Source organism: Amphiprion ocellaris, chromosome 7, assembly GCF_022539595.1.
Source record: "Amphiprion ocellaris isolate individual 3 ecotype Okinawa chromosome 7, ASM2253959v1, whole genome shotgun sequence".
Lineage (NCBI taxonomy): Eukaryota > Metazoa > Chordata > Actinopteri > Pomacentridae > Amphiprion > Amphiprion ocellaris.
The window spans coordinates 33,387,882-33,400,300 of NC_072772.1; the positions used below are offsets into that span (position 1 = coordinate 33,387,882).

The following is a 12,419-nucleotide window of genomic DNA, read 5'->3' on the forward strand; positions in this document are numbered from 1 at the left end:
GAAAAAGATCTCTGACCTCCAACACAGAAAATATAAATGCATTTTGTGGTGTCAACATCTTTCCCCTTCCACATTTTAGTTGCAGCTTTAGTCTGGAAAACAGTGTTATTGTGCATTTTTTAACAGCATCGGATAAGTAATAAATGTAAAAAGAAGCGATTCTTTAAAAAGGTATGGAATGTTTTTTAACTCTTAATTTATCTAATTTATTTATCAATTCAAGATTAATTTTTTGTCTTTTGTGTATTTGCCTACATAAAAAAGCAGTCCCAGTGCGCTACAAATAAAAAAAACAACTATAAAAATACAACTAAGAAATGTAGCTTAGAAAACAACACAGTGTAACTGGTAATAATATGGTATTTATAAGGTATTAATTTATTAAATACATGTATTTATTTGTGTTATTTAGCTTTTGTAAATAGCACTGCAAGTCTACTAAGTGTAAAAAGTGATTCTTTAAAAAGGTATGCCACCCCTAAGTTTAATTTATTTGCCAATTTGAGATCTGTTGATTGTCGTTTTTGTGTGTTTGCATATAAAAAAAACTAAATGTTCCTATCCTAGTGCAGCGCAAATAATAATAAAAGTAATAATAACAAATAACTATAAACATACAACAAATGAATATAGGTTAGAAATGCATTATTCTATTGGTATTAATATTTTAAATATGTGTGTTTAAAACATTTAATTTATCAATAATCGGCAATAAAAATACCGACAATCAGAAAAAATGCCAAATATCGGCCACAATAATCGGACATTAGTTCAACGAGCAGCAGCCAGAGCTACGGCAGAATCACTGTAATTTAATAATTCTATATTATGGCTCCAGTCACTTTCCCACCTGCTTCCTCTTTCTGTGCTTCACTGGAGCTGCCAGCCTGGTTCTCCTCCTCCTGGTTCTTCTTCTGTGGTGGGCTGGACTCAGCGCTGGGGGGTTTCAGAGGACTCTCACCTCCCATGCTGCTGCGAGGCGACTGCATCTCCATCTCCTCCCCCCAGTCGGACACCGGCTGGTGTCCGTCCAGCGGTGAGAAGGGGCTGAGGGGCTTCCCTCCCTCCGGTGAGTCCTGAGCTGCAGCCGGCGGGGGGATGTGGACCTTCGGCCGGGGGGTCCGCTGCTCTTTGGGGCTTCCCGCCGACGTCGGTCGAGAGCGGTGCTTCGGGGAAGCCGTCGAGGAGTCTTTGCTCTTCGCTCGCTTCTCTTTGCCGGTGTCTTTCTTCTCGTCGCCTCTGGAGTCGTGTTCCAAGTCGCTGCCTTCGTCCGCCGCATCGTCCTCTCCGTCGCTGGCATCCTCCCATTCATCTTCGTCTTCCTCTCCGTCTCCGTTCTTCTCCTCTACCTGAGGATAGAGATTAAACTTTAATGATCCTCAAGGCAGATATTGCTCAGAAAAAACAACATTTCTACAAAGGAAATGCAGCGGCTAAAAAGTAGAAAAGCAAGAAGACATACACTAATGCTGAAAGGGTTTTCTAATCATCAATGAGCCTTTCAACACCATTAGCTAACATAATGTAGCATTAGAACACAGGAGTGATGGTTGCTGGAAATGTTCCTCTGTACCCCTATGGAGATATTCCATTAAAAATCAGCTGTTTCCAGCTACAGTAGTCATTTACCACATTAACAATGTCTACACTGGATTTATCATTCATTTAATGTTATCTTCATTGAAAAAAATGCTCTTCTTTCAAAAATAAGGACATTTCTAAGTGAACTCAAACTTTTCAACAGTAGAGCATCAAAACATGTCTAGTTTAGCTCCCTAAGTGCGATTGGTTACTTCTTTATTCTTATTAATCCAGACGAAGCTTCTTTACCTTTGGCGCCGTGGCAGGTTTGGGTTTATCTTCCTCCTTCTCCGTCTTCTTCGTCTCCTCCTCCCTCTTCGTCTTGTCCTCCTTTTCCTTCTCCTCCTCCTCCTTCTCTCCCTCCCAGCGGTTGTCATGCATGCTGTCAAAGATTCATCAGAGTTAGAAGAAAAACAAACACTGATGTAAAACATAACAAATAAAGAAAACATGCCTTTGGCCAACAAATGGAAACTGTAAGAACAAAGAAATAATTATCAGACAATTAATCTAACAATCATCATTTGACTGATTCAAGCAGCGTATTCAATCAAAATTCAAAACATGTAGGTTTCAGCTTCTTCAGAAAGAAGATTTGTTAAAAAATAAACAGCAACTGGAAAGACGACATTTAAAACTTCTAATTTTCAATACTATTTTATAGAATATACAGTAATCAGAATACATAAAAAAGTCATATTTCTTTCTGTATCTTCAAAATAATAATCAGCTGAATTATTAACACCAGCACTGCTTCCTGTGAGGTTCATGTTTTGAAGCCAAACAAACACCTTCATCCCGTTTTCAGTCTAACTGGTAGATGTACCTGTAGCTGGGTTTCTGTCCTCGGCCCTTCCCTCGGCTCCGGTCCCCTCGGGGCCCCTGGCTCCGGCCCTGAGACAGGAAGTCTCCGAATGTGGGCGCTTTTGGAGGCCGTTTACTGTCGTCTGAGGGAGATATCGACAGTAATTGTAAATCAGGAAGCTGCTGTTTTTATAAAGCTCAAATTAAAAGCAGGATAAATCAGAGAGGAGATGGATTGGAAGAGGAGGAACGATGTGATGGACGTCATCTTAAATAACTTTTATAACCTGTAAAGAGTGACATGAAGGAGAAGATTTCAGAGGAATGAAAGAAAATTCATGATCCAGATGAGGGACAGACTGTGTGAACAGTATGAACGTATGAAACTAAGATCCAGAACTCAGACTGCAGGTGGAACAAACTCAGGTTTCTCTTCTGATAACTCCCTTTTATCGTTTGGTTTGTATTTTTTTGGCCAATTCCCATCTACAATACACCCAGAACTGTAAGTTTGAAGCCTGGAAGATGCATTCTGCAAATCTCAAGAGAATCTGGTGAGTAAAAACACCAAAAAACTAGATGTATGCTCTGAATTCTCAATATGAGGAGTCTTTTTTTAGGACCAATACCGATAACTACTGGTGGTTGGATTGCCAATAACCAATACAGGGGGTCCTTGGTTTACGACATCCTCGATCTACAGCGTTTCGTCATTACATCAGAAGTGGTTACGTGGAACTAGTTGATGAGCGGAGCGGATGAATACTCTGTTGTCCAAGAAATGTCTCTCAAGCAGCAAAAACTGAACAAGAAACTCAAAACAGGAAGTAAGTTTCTCTCACAGTGGCCAAAGCTATGCTAACAGTTAGCGGCTAAGCCTGGAAAGTCATCTGTAAAACAACAGACCAAAAAACAAAACAAAAAAGAGAGACTGGAAAACAGTACGGGGGTCCTCGGTTTACGACGTCCTCGACCTACAGCGTTTCATCGTTATGTCAGAACTGGTTACGTGGAACTAGCTGGTCAGTGGAGCGGACGAATACGTCGTCACATGGCGCTATCAGACGGCTGTATTTCCATTGTCCGGTTGTACGCCACCTTAGATTGTGCTACATTTGTTAACTTTTTGTCCTTCATTATGGCTCCAAGTGTAAGTCAGACTCTTCTGATGGCAGTGCTTCGAAGAAAAGGAAAGCCATCATGAAAGTGAGATTAGATATTCTAATGGACTGATATTGTTGCTGATGTTTCAATGTTTATTGTTCAGTTCCAGATTTACCTAATGTCAGTGAACGTGCCATGTTTAGTTAGCTCACCTCTGACTGGCTGAGAGTCAGCCGCAGTGTGTGTCGAGCGAGAGAGAGCTGGGAACGGCGGCTAATTCTGGAGCTAAGTTTTCGGGTTTTTGTAGTTATTTTGGCGTTGGCTACGGCCCACAGTAGCCTGTGTGAAGGTTCAATAAACCACCAGAAAATGAGATTAAGTCTCACCCATTCATCACAGAGCGTCGCTACATTAGAATAAAACGCTCAAGGTGTAAAAACAGTGCAACATATTCTCTTATCTTCTTGTAAAATGAATCATACATGCATGAAAGTCGTTGATATTCATGATTTTTCCGAAGAATTGACCGATATCGTGATGCACGTAACGGATTTGTTTACATTTTCACTGGAGTTCGGACTTACGGCCGTTGGAACGGAACTCTGACGTTAGTCGAGGACCCCCCGTATTTAGGATCGATATACATTCAATGTAATGTTTTAGCAGAATGTGACAGCAGAGAAGCTGCCATTCATAAATATACTTATTCATGAACAGAGTGACTTACAATAGAAACAGGAGTGATGAAATTATCTCCTCTGTTTATCGACTGATTGATCAGTTTGTCTCCTGCAGTTTCTTAGTATTTCAATCTTTTATCATTTTTAATTCTTGCTAAGGTCCAGATCTTAAAGCTTTTTTAATTATTGTTTTCTAGTCTCCGTTTCAGGTTAATCTGTGGCTGCCTGCTAACTTAGCCGCTAGCCATTAGCATAGCCTTAGCCACTATACTACACATACGTTTCTCGCTCAGTTTTTGCAGTTTCTGATTAAAAGGCACTCCTGACAGACAGAGAGAGAGAAGTATTTATCAATGATCAGTCGATAAAAAATGAAAAAACTATAGCAATTAACAGGAAAAATGCTAATCGGCCAGTCTGACGATTGATCTATACGTAACTTTAACTATGTTCTGTTTTAAATAAGAGAGAAGATCTAACAATAGAACTATATATATATATATATATATATATATAAATATACTATACTATAAATACTAAATTTAAACAAGTCTTCTGCCCCACTGCTCTCTTCTTTCTGCTGCTGCAGAGTCGCAGACATGACTGGTGTGACAGCAAACCGCTGCAGAGTCCATCTGAATGTTATTCTGACCGATGGGTCAGAGTTGAAGCATCTGATTTATCTTCACTGAGGGAGAAGAATCGGCTTCCACGGAGGAGAAAAGTCATGTGTTTAAGCTCCTTGTAAGGCGATCGCAACAGTTGTAGTTATAAACAGAAGTGTTGCTGCAGGAGATAATCCAAACAGCACAGAAGCTTATTTGTATAAAGCAAAACACAGCTACACAAACCACAGCCTGTATAGTACCGCCTCTATAAAAACAGTTCCTGCAAAAATTATGAGCTCCATGAAGGCAGGATTTATTATTGCAGGGCTGCATGCTTTAACCAAGCCTCTGGAATTAATAAGACTAATTCAGGATTTTATATTTTCGTCAAGGCTCTAATGGCTCCGATGCTTGAATGTGACAGAGAAAAGAAGGATGATGGAGAGAATAAATGAAGCAGAAAGAGAAGGAAAAGTGGCGGAAAATGGACGAGAAAACAGCTAAAGTTGAGGCGAGACGAGAGGGAAAAAGTGAGGAGAAGGTCAGAGACTGAAGCTCGAGCAGAAAGAGGAGGATAAGAGCTTGAAGGGGAGACAAGAGCAGAGGATGTGATAAAAAAAAAGGTCAGGAGGAGAAAGATACAAGCACAAAGGAAACCAAGGGATCAGCAAGGAGAGAAGAGGAGGATGAAGACGACGAGATTGAACAGAGCGGCCCGAGGCGATGAAGAGGACACTCAAGTCATTCCAGAAATTAGAAATGGTGGAGAAAAAAGAAGAAACACACAATGTGGACGCACACATACAGCCGTAAGTGCAGCTTTAATGTAATGCGGGGCGACGTCACAACCTGTAATATATGATCTCACACATGGGAGGGAAATGGAGGAAACCAGCAGTCAGAAATGATTCTCAGGTTTCAGTTCAAACACTGAGAACCATTTACAAACTGTTCGACATCCCGGGGTTGCTGTGAGCAGTCGGGAGCTGTTGAAGCGTTGCAGCCACCGGGGGAAGATTAGCCGGTCCTTAAAGACACTCACCCAAAGCCAAGGCAAAACCCCCGAAGACTGTCGGTGAAGTTAAACCTTCACATTTACAATCTGAACGCTGCTCGACGACTGATTTCTGTTGCACAAATAGTGAACAATTTACAGTGACGGTGCAAAGAGTTTTGTACCAAACATTTAAGAAAATCAGGTAAAATAATTAAGAATATTTATATGAGGTGGGATTGTTGCGTAGCTCGTTAAATTTTCACAAGTATATGTCTTAATTTAATAGTAAATATAATTTTCTTAATCAAAACCTGAACTGAAAACTATTTAATTTTGGTTTAATATGAGCCAGAAATGGTTGACAAAAGTGCAAACTGCAGTGACCAAGTCTGGGGGTCAAACTATAATCCATTTTTCCAGCAAATATCAAAAATAAAAAAAAAAAACAAGAAAATATTTTTTTAAAGTGTTTTTGTTCATCTCACGTGTAAAATATTGAAACTGTGGATCAGACAGATATAGTACATGCATGGAAAAGGTGCAACAGTTCCTACAGTATCAATAAAACAATAATCACTAAATTACTAAATAATATAATAAACTACTTACTAAAACAAGCTAACTTTAGCTAAATTCTCAAAGTGCCATATTCTGCTGGCAGTACATTTTTGCACTCTTATTTTTCAATCTTATTTTCTCCGTTGAGATGAGGTTGTTACTTTGCAAAAGTTTTCTAGTTTTTGCTTTCAAATAGAAAAAAATGGTACAACCAAACAATAAAACAACAATTCCTAAATTACTAAATGATATAACAAACTAAATTACTAAAACAACAAGCTAACTTAAGCTAAAAGGTCTTGTTCTGCTGACAGTAAATTTTTTACACTCTTATTTTGATGGCTTAATGTTACTTCCTCCATTGATATGAGGTTTTTATTTTTGGAAAGTTTTCTACTTTTTGGTTTCAAACAGGAAAAATGGTATAACCAAACAATAATCCCTAAATTACTAAATAATATAATAAACTAAATTACTAAAACAACAACTTAATTTTAATTAAGTTCTCAAAGTGTCTCGTTCTCCTGTGGGTAAATTTTTGCACTCTTATTTTGACTGTTTAATGTCACTTCCTGTCCACCTTCTCGATTGATGAGGTTCTTACTTTGCAAAAGTTTTCTAGTGTTTGGTTTCAAACAGGAAAAATAAAAATGGTATGACCAATCAATAAAACAATAATCACTAAATTATTAAATGATATAATAAACTAAATAACTAAAACAAGTTAAGTTTAGCTTAAAAAAAGTGTAATATTCTGCTGGCAGTACATTTTTGTACTCTTATTTTGACAGTTTAATGTTATTTCCTGTCCACCATCATTGATATGAGGTTTTTACTTTGCAAAAATTTTCTAGTTTTTGGTTTCAAACAGGGAAAAATGGTATAACCAAACTAATCATTAAATTATAACATAAAATAATAAATGAAATTACTAAAACAACAAGCTAACTTAAGCTAAAAGTGTCTCGCGCTGCTGGCAGTAAGTTTTTTACACTCTTATTTTGATGGTTTAATGTTATTTCCTCCATTGATATGAGGTTTTTACTTCTCAAAAGTTTTCTAGTTTTCGGTTTCAAACAGGAAAAATTGGTATAAACAAACAATAAAGCAATAATCATTAAATTACTACATATTATAAAAATCTAAATTACTAAAACAAGCTAACTTTAGCTAAAAGCGTCTTGTTCTCCTGGCAGTACATTTTTGCACTCTTATTCTGATGATTTAATGTTATTTCCTGTCTACTTTCTCAACAGACCTGTGGTTTTTACTTCTCAAAAGTTTTCTAGTTTTTGTGTTGAATTGGACAAATGAAAAATGGTATAACCAAACAATAATCACTAAATTACTAAATAATATAATAATCTACATTAATAAAACAACAAGCTAAGTTTAGCCAAGTTCTCAAAGTGTGTCATTATAAGGGCAGTAAATTTTATGTGCTCTTATTTTGGCGGGTTAACATTATTTCCTGTCCACCTTCTCCACCGACCTGTGGGTTTTACTTCACAAAAGTTTTCTAATTTTTGGTTTGAATTGGGCAAAATAAAAAATGGGAAACAAGTTGTGTTTCCACCTTAATTCTCAGTATTAATAGTTGCTGGGAAAACAGAAATAAACACTCATTTTCTTGTATTATTGGTTTAAAAACGCGCACGATGGGAAAACGTATCATTCTTTAGCACCCAGACCTAAATGTGGAGGGCTGCGTTGTCATGAGGGTGAGTTTCGGGTGAGTTTGGTTTCGGGTGCAGCAGCTGTCGTGCTTCAGACAGGCACACAAACGGAACACAAGAACACAAACAAACATCTCAGGCCCATGCTGTGGTCTGACCTGAGGCCCTGCCCCGAGGCTCTGTGCGAGAGTTACGCCCCCGCGCTGCAGAGAGGACACACAAACACGTTAAACTACGTCCAACACGCACACACCATCACCTGAGATACAGGTAGACACACCGTAAACAACTTGCATCCAAATACTGAACAAAAACTGGTGAGGTGAATGCAGGGGTGTGATGTGATCTAGTAAAATCTTCCTACTTTTATAAAAACATGCACAGATCTTCAGTCACAACTCTCCTGTCATGTTCATTTCTCAGGATGTTTATTATCCAGAAATGACAGCAACCAAAAAAATCCCAATAAACATTCTTTATATTTCATTATTAACTCCTTTATTAACCATTTCTACCAATATTTACGGAAATTGTGTTCTTTAGCTCTCACAGATCATGAGTCAATGAGGATAATTCACTCGTTTTTCATTAAAAAAATGCATGTTTAAATTGTTTCTTTAATGTACATTGGAAAGACCTACATATAAAATACAACAGTTTTACATGACGTTGATTTTTTTAAAATTTATTTTACATTTTGACTTTTTTTTTTCTTTCAGTGGAGTGATGTTTATAATCCTAGCATTTATTATTGATTGGTGGTAGATCAGAAACCAGATGAGATAGATCCATCATTCTTTTTGCGTATAAAATCTAAAATATTTCACACATTCACCAGATCTCAGAGCGCTTTTTGGTTGCATTGACGGGTTTGTAAAAATACACAATAAAGTGCACATGACAAAAATCTTTACAAACGAGACCACGATACAGCTATGCAATCTCTGTATTTTTAAATACACGTGAAAAAAGCCAAAACTGTTTTTACTTTTTTAGGTTTATTGCGCTTTCAAGCAATTTATTGTCGTAAGCAAGACATAAGTCAATACATATTATTAAAGCGTGGGATAAAAGGGTTATTTTGATGCAAAGTAAATAGAAATATTCTAAAAAATTGCACTACAGTATGTAAAAATCTAAGAAAATGTCCTGGCAGACTTGCACAATAGTAGGTCTTAAAGGATTAACACCTCTGTGCAAATATGTGAAATGAATTTTCATACCAAATATATACTTTTAACTATTTATTTGGGGGGATTTTTTCACTTTAAAATGGGTCACTTTGAGTCGCAACATAATAGGAGGGTTAAAAAATAAACTTTAACACTGACTTTACAAGCATTTGTCTAAAAGAAAATATAAAAAGGCACGGCATTTCTGAAGTGATGCATTTATTGTTTGACTACAGCCCATGAAGGACGTTAAATTACACAAAAATGAGGCATTTAACCTTCCTGTTGTCCTCATTTATGGGCACCAAAAAAAGTTGTTCCCCTGTCTGAAAAAAATCCAGAAATTCAGCAAAAAAATTCCCCAAATTTATAAAAACTTGCAAAATCTTCAGGAAGAAAATTCCCAAAATTCTTTAAAAGTTTCCCTTATAAGTTTTATTTTTAAAAAAATCCCCAAATTTGGCAAGAAATAAAAATTTTAAAAATAAAATAAATAAAAATTGAAAATATTTTCATAATTAATAAAAATCTTCCAAAAAAATCATAAAAATATCTAAAGTGATTATATATATATACATCAGTAAAAGTTCTAATATTTTCTTTAAGAACATTCAGAAAAAAATCAACCAAAATCCAACGAAATTTGCTGGATTTTGGTTGATTTTTTTCTGAATGTTCTTTAAGAAACATTTTTTTAACATTTCTTTTTTTTCACCAAAAATGTTCAAAAATTCCCCAAAATTGTTGAAAATGTGGAAGTTTTCAATGTGAAAATATATATATATATATATATATATTTTTCCCCCACATTTTCGAACTTTAAAACGGGTCAATGTGAGCCGCAGGAGAAGACGAGGGTTAAGAAAACTAACCTGTGTCTGAAGAACCGAGTTGCTGCTGTGATATTTTAACTTTTCGTTATTTGTGTCTGCGCTACACTTTTCTGTAATTTTCTCATTTGTTCTGCAGCACCAAGCAGTGAAATAAGAGCCGCATTAAAGATTCAAAGAACACATTTGTTTTCTTTTGGCTGCCTGATGCGATGACGTTTGTGGACAGTCATGTCCCGGAGTTATCACGGTCCCAGAGTAAATTATTTTATCATCCGGATGACTGGCTGGAGGAACCGAGTCATAAAGCTGCTCTGCTCGGCACGAGTCGACGACTTTAGAGCCTTAAATATGTTAAACCGAGTCTCTGGGGGTTAAACGTTAATTTGAGGACAAGACGCTGCAGCTCTGCTAAAGTTACGTTCATCTCAGCTTTCTTAAATGTCATCTAGAAAATAAAAAGAATAAACCTTTTTTAGTCTCTTTAACGCTGTTTTCTCCCTGCAGCTCTGTAAGTGTAAAAACATCATGTTTGTTTTCCACAACAAAATGTAACAGTTTTTTTTCTCTTTGTAGCTTTTCCACATCAACACAACACAACATTGTTCTCTTACAGCTCTTTATGTGCAGCAATATAATCTAACGCTGGTGTTTTTTGAGCTCAAAAACAGAAATGTAGCACTAATAATCTGTATAAATGTACAATTCTACACAGAAACATTATTCATCATTCTATTCCTGCACATGTGAATGCTTTAAATAGTCTTTATTAGATCTTTTTTTAAGTGTTATTGCGCTTTTTTTCATCTGTATCCAGCAACTGTAATGCAAATTTCTGTGGTAAGGGATGAATAAAGTTTATCTCGTCTTAATATTTGCTCTTTTCATTAAATTTTTAAAAATGTATTCATCCCCAGCAGTGCAGTTTAGGTACACACAATACAATAAAGCATTTTTAAAAATAAAAACTCTTGGTTAGATATTACAGCTTATGAATCTAAAAGCATAACTTTCATCTTCTCTTGTTGCTTTTTTGCTGAAAAACTTCACCGGAATCCATTAACCCTCAGATGCACGAGTGATTGGATTTCTCACTCATCCATAAGTTGGTCAAAAATGAGAATAAATGTGTTTTTATGCCATTTTTTGTCATTTTGGTTAAGAATAACAATTTATAGTATTTGTTTGTGTTATATTTTTGTCCACACAAGAAATATTTCATGTTTGAAATGTGTTTATTTTTCACTTTATAACAGATTTTGAACATTTTGATGATTGAAAAAGAAGAATATTAAAGAGAACAGCAATAAAAATATGTCATTTTGCTGACATTTTTCCACTCTTTTCCTCCAAGTTTGTGCACTTCATCACCTCTTGTATGATTATTATCAGCCATAAAGAGCTTGGGGCAGTAATATAAATATGACAATTTCTTTAAAAGTATAAAAGGTAACTTAAAAATTTAAATGGAATGATGTCAAAAACATGTTTTTTGAGGAATAGCTGGAAAATGAAATGATAACAACTGACCCACTTATGCATCTAAGGGTTAAAAAACAGATTAATCTGGAAAATAATCAACGCAATTACAAGTTAATTACAGGAGTCTTCTTGAAATATGTCGTGTTTTTTTGGGAGGGTTTACGATGCTCAAAGTCACCCCTAAAGTAAAACCCTGAGAAGTCTCCTCTCTGAAGACAACCGCGGCTTAAAGTTGGTTTGGACTCGGGGGAAATCATTTACATAACGAGCTTAATTATCTGGAGGAGGGAGGCGAAGTGTGTTTGGTGTTTACAGTGAGTGTGCTGGAGTGACATCATGTGAGACGAGGATGGAGGTGGATGGAGGGTCAGCTGCTGCCCTTGCCCTGCCAGCTGTTGTGTAACCACGGCAACAGCACGTTTATATGTGTGTGTGTGTGTGTGTGTGTGTGTGTGTGTGTGTGTGAGTGAGTGTGTGTGTGTATGAGTGTGTGTGTGTGTGTGCGTGGACTCACCTCTCCTGCTGCCCTGCTCTGATGCGACGCCCTCAGTGGCTGCATATGGGTCCTCCTTGAACCTGTGAAAAAAGCCGCAGGCGAAGACACAAACGTCAAATATTAGCCGTGCCACTTAGTCGTCGTGTTTATCTCAGCTGACAGCGACTCAACACTTCCTGTCACCTCTTTCCTGTCCTCTCGGTGTTTGACAAGGTCTTTATCGACTGCATTGCTGTCTTTAGGTGTGGCTCAGTTCATTAATATGAGTCGAACCATAGTCTGATTAAAGTCGACAGGCAGAGGAAGTCATAGGACTCCTTTGGTGTTTGTGTCGTATATTTTCTGTTTGGACATTTTTGGAGTCTTTCTGGTTTCTCCAAATACACTGCTACAGATAGAACTTTGCACACATGTACCATTTGTGCTTTAAT

General features: G+C 36.9%; 1 protein-coding gene across 1 annotated transcript in view; it reads right to left on the reverse strand.

Moving 5' to 3' along the window:
- ccdc9 (coiled-coil domain containing 9) overlaps positions 1-12,419 on the reverse strand; it is a 36,851-nt gene that overhangs the window by 10,123 nt on the left and 14,309 nt on the right. Inside the window, exons 10-13 of the mRNA XM_055012219.1 lie at positions 12,007-12,068; positions 2,408-2,528; positions 1,831-1,963; positions 851-1,349 (exon numbers count right to left, since the gene is read on the reverse strand). Of these exons, the coding sequence (XP_054868194.1) occupies positions 851-1,349; positions 1,831-1,963; positions 2,408-2,528; positions 12,007-12,068 (815 nt within the window). The remainder of the gene's footprint in view (positions 1-850; positions 1,350-1,830; positions 1,964-2,407; positions 2,529-12,006; positions 12,069-12,419) is intronic.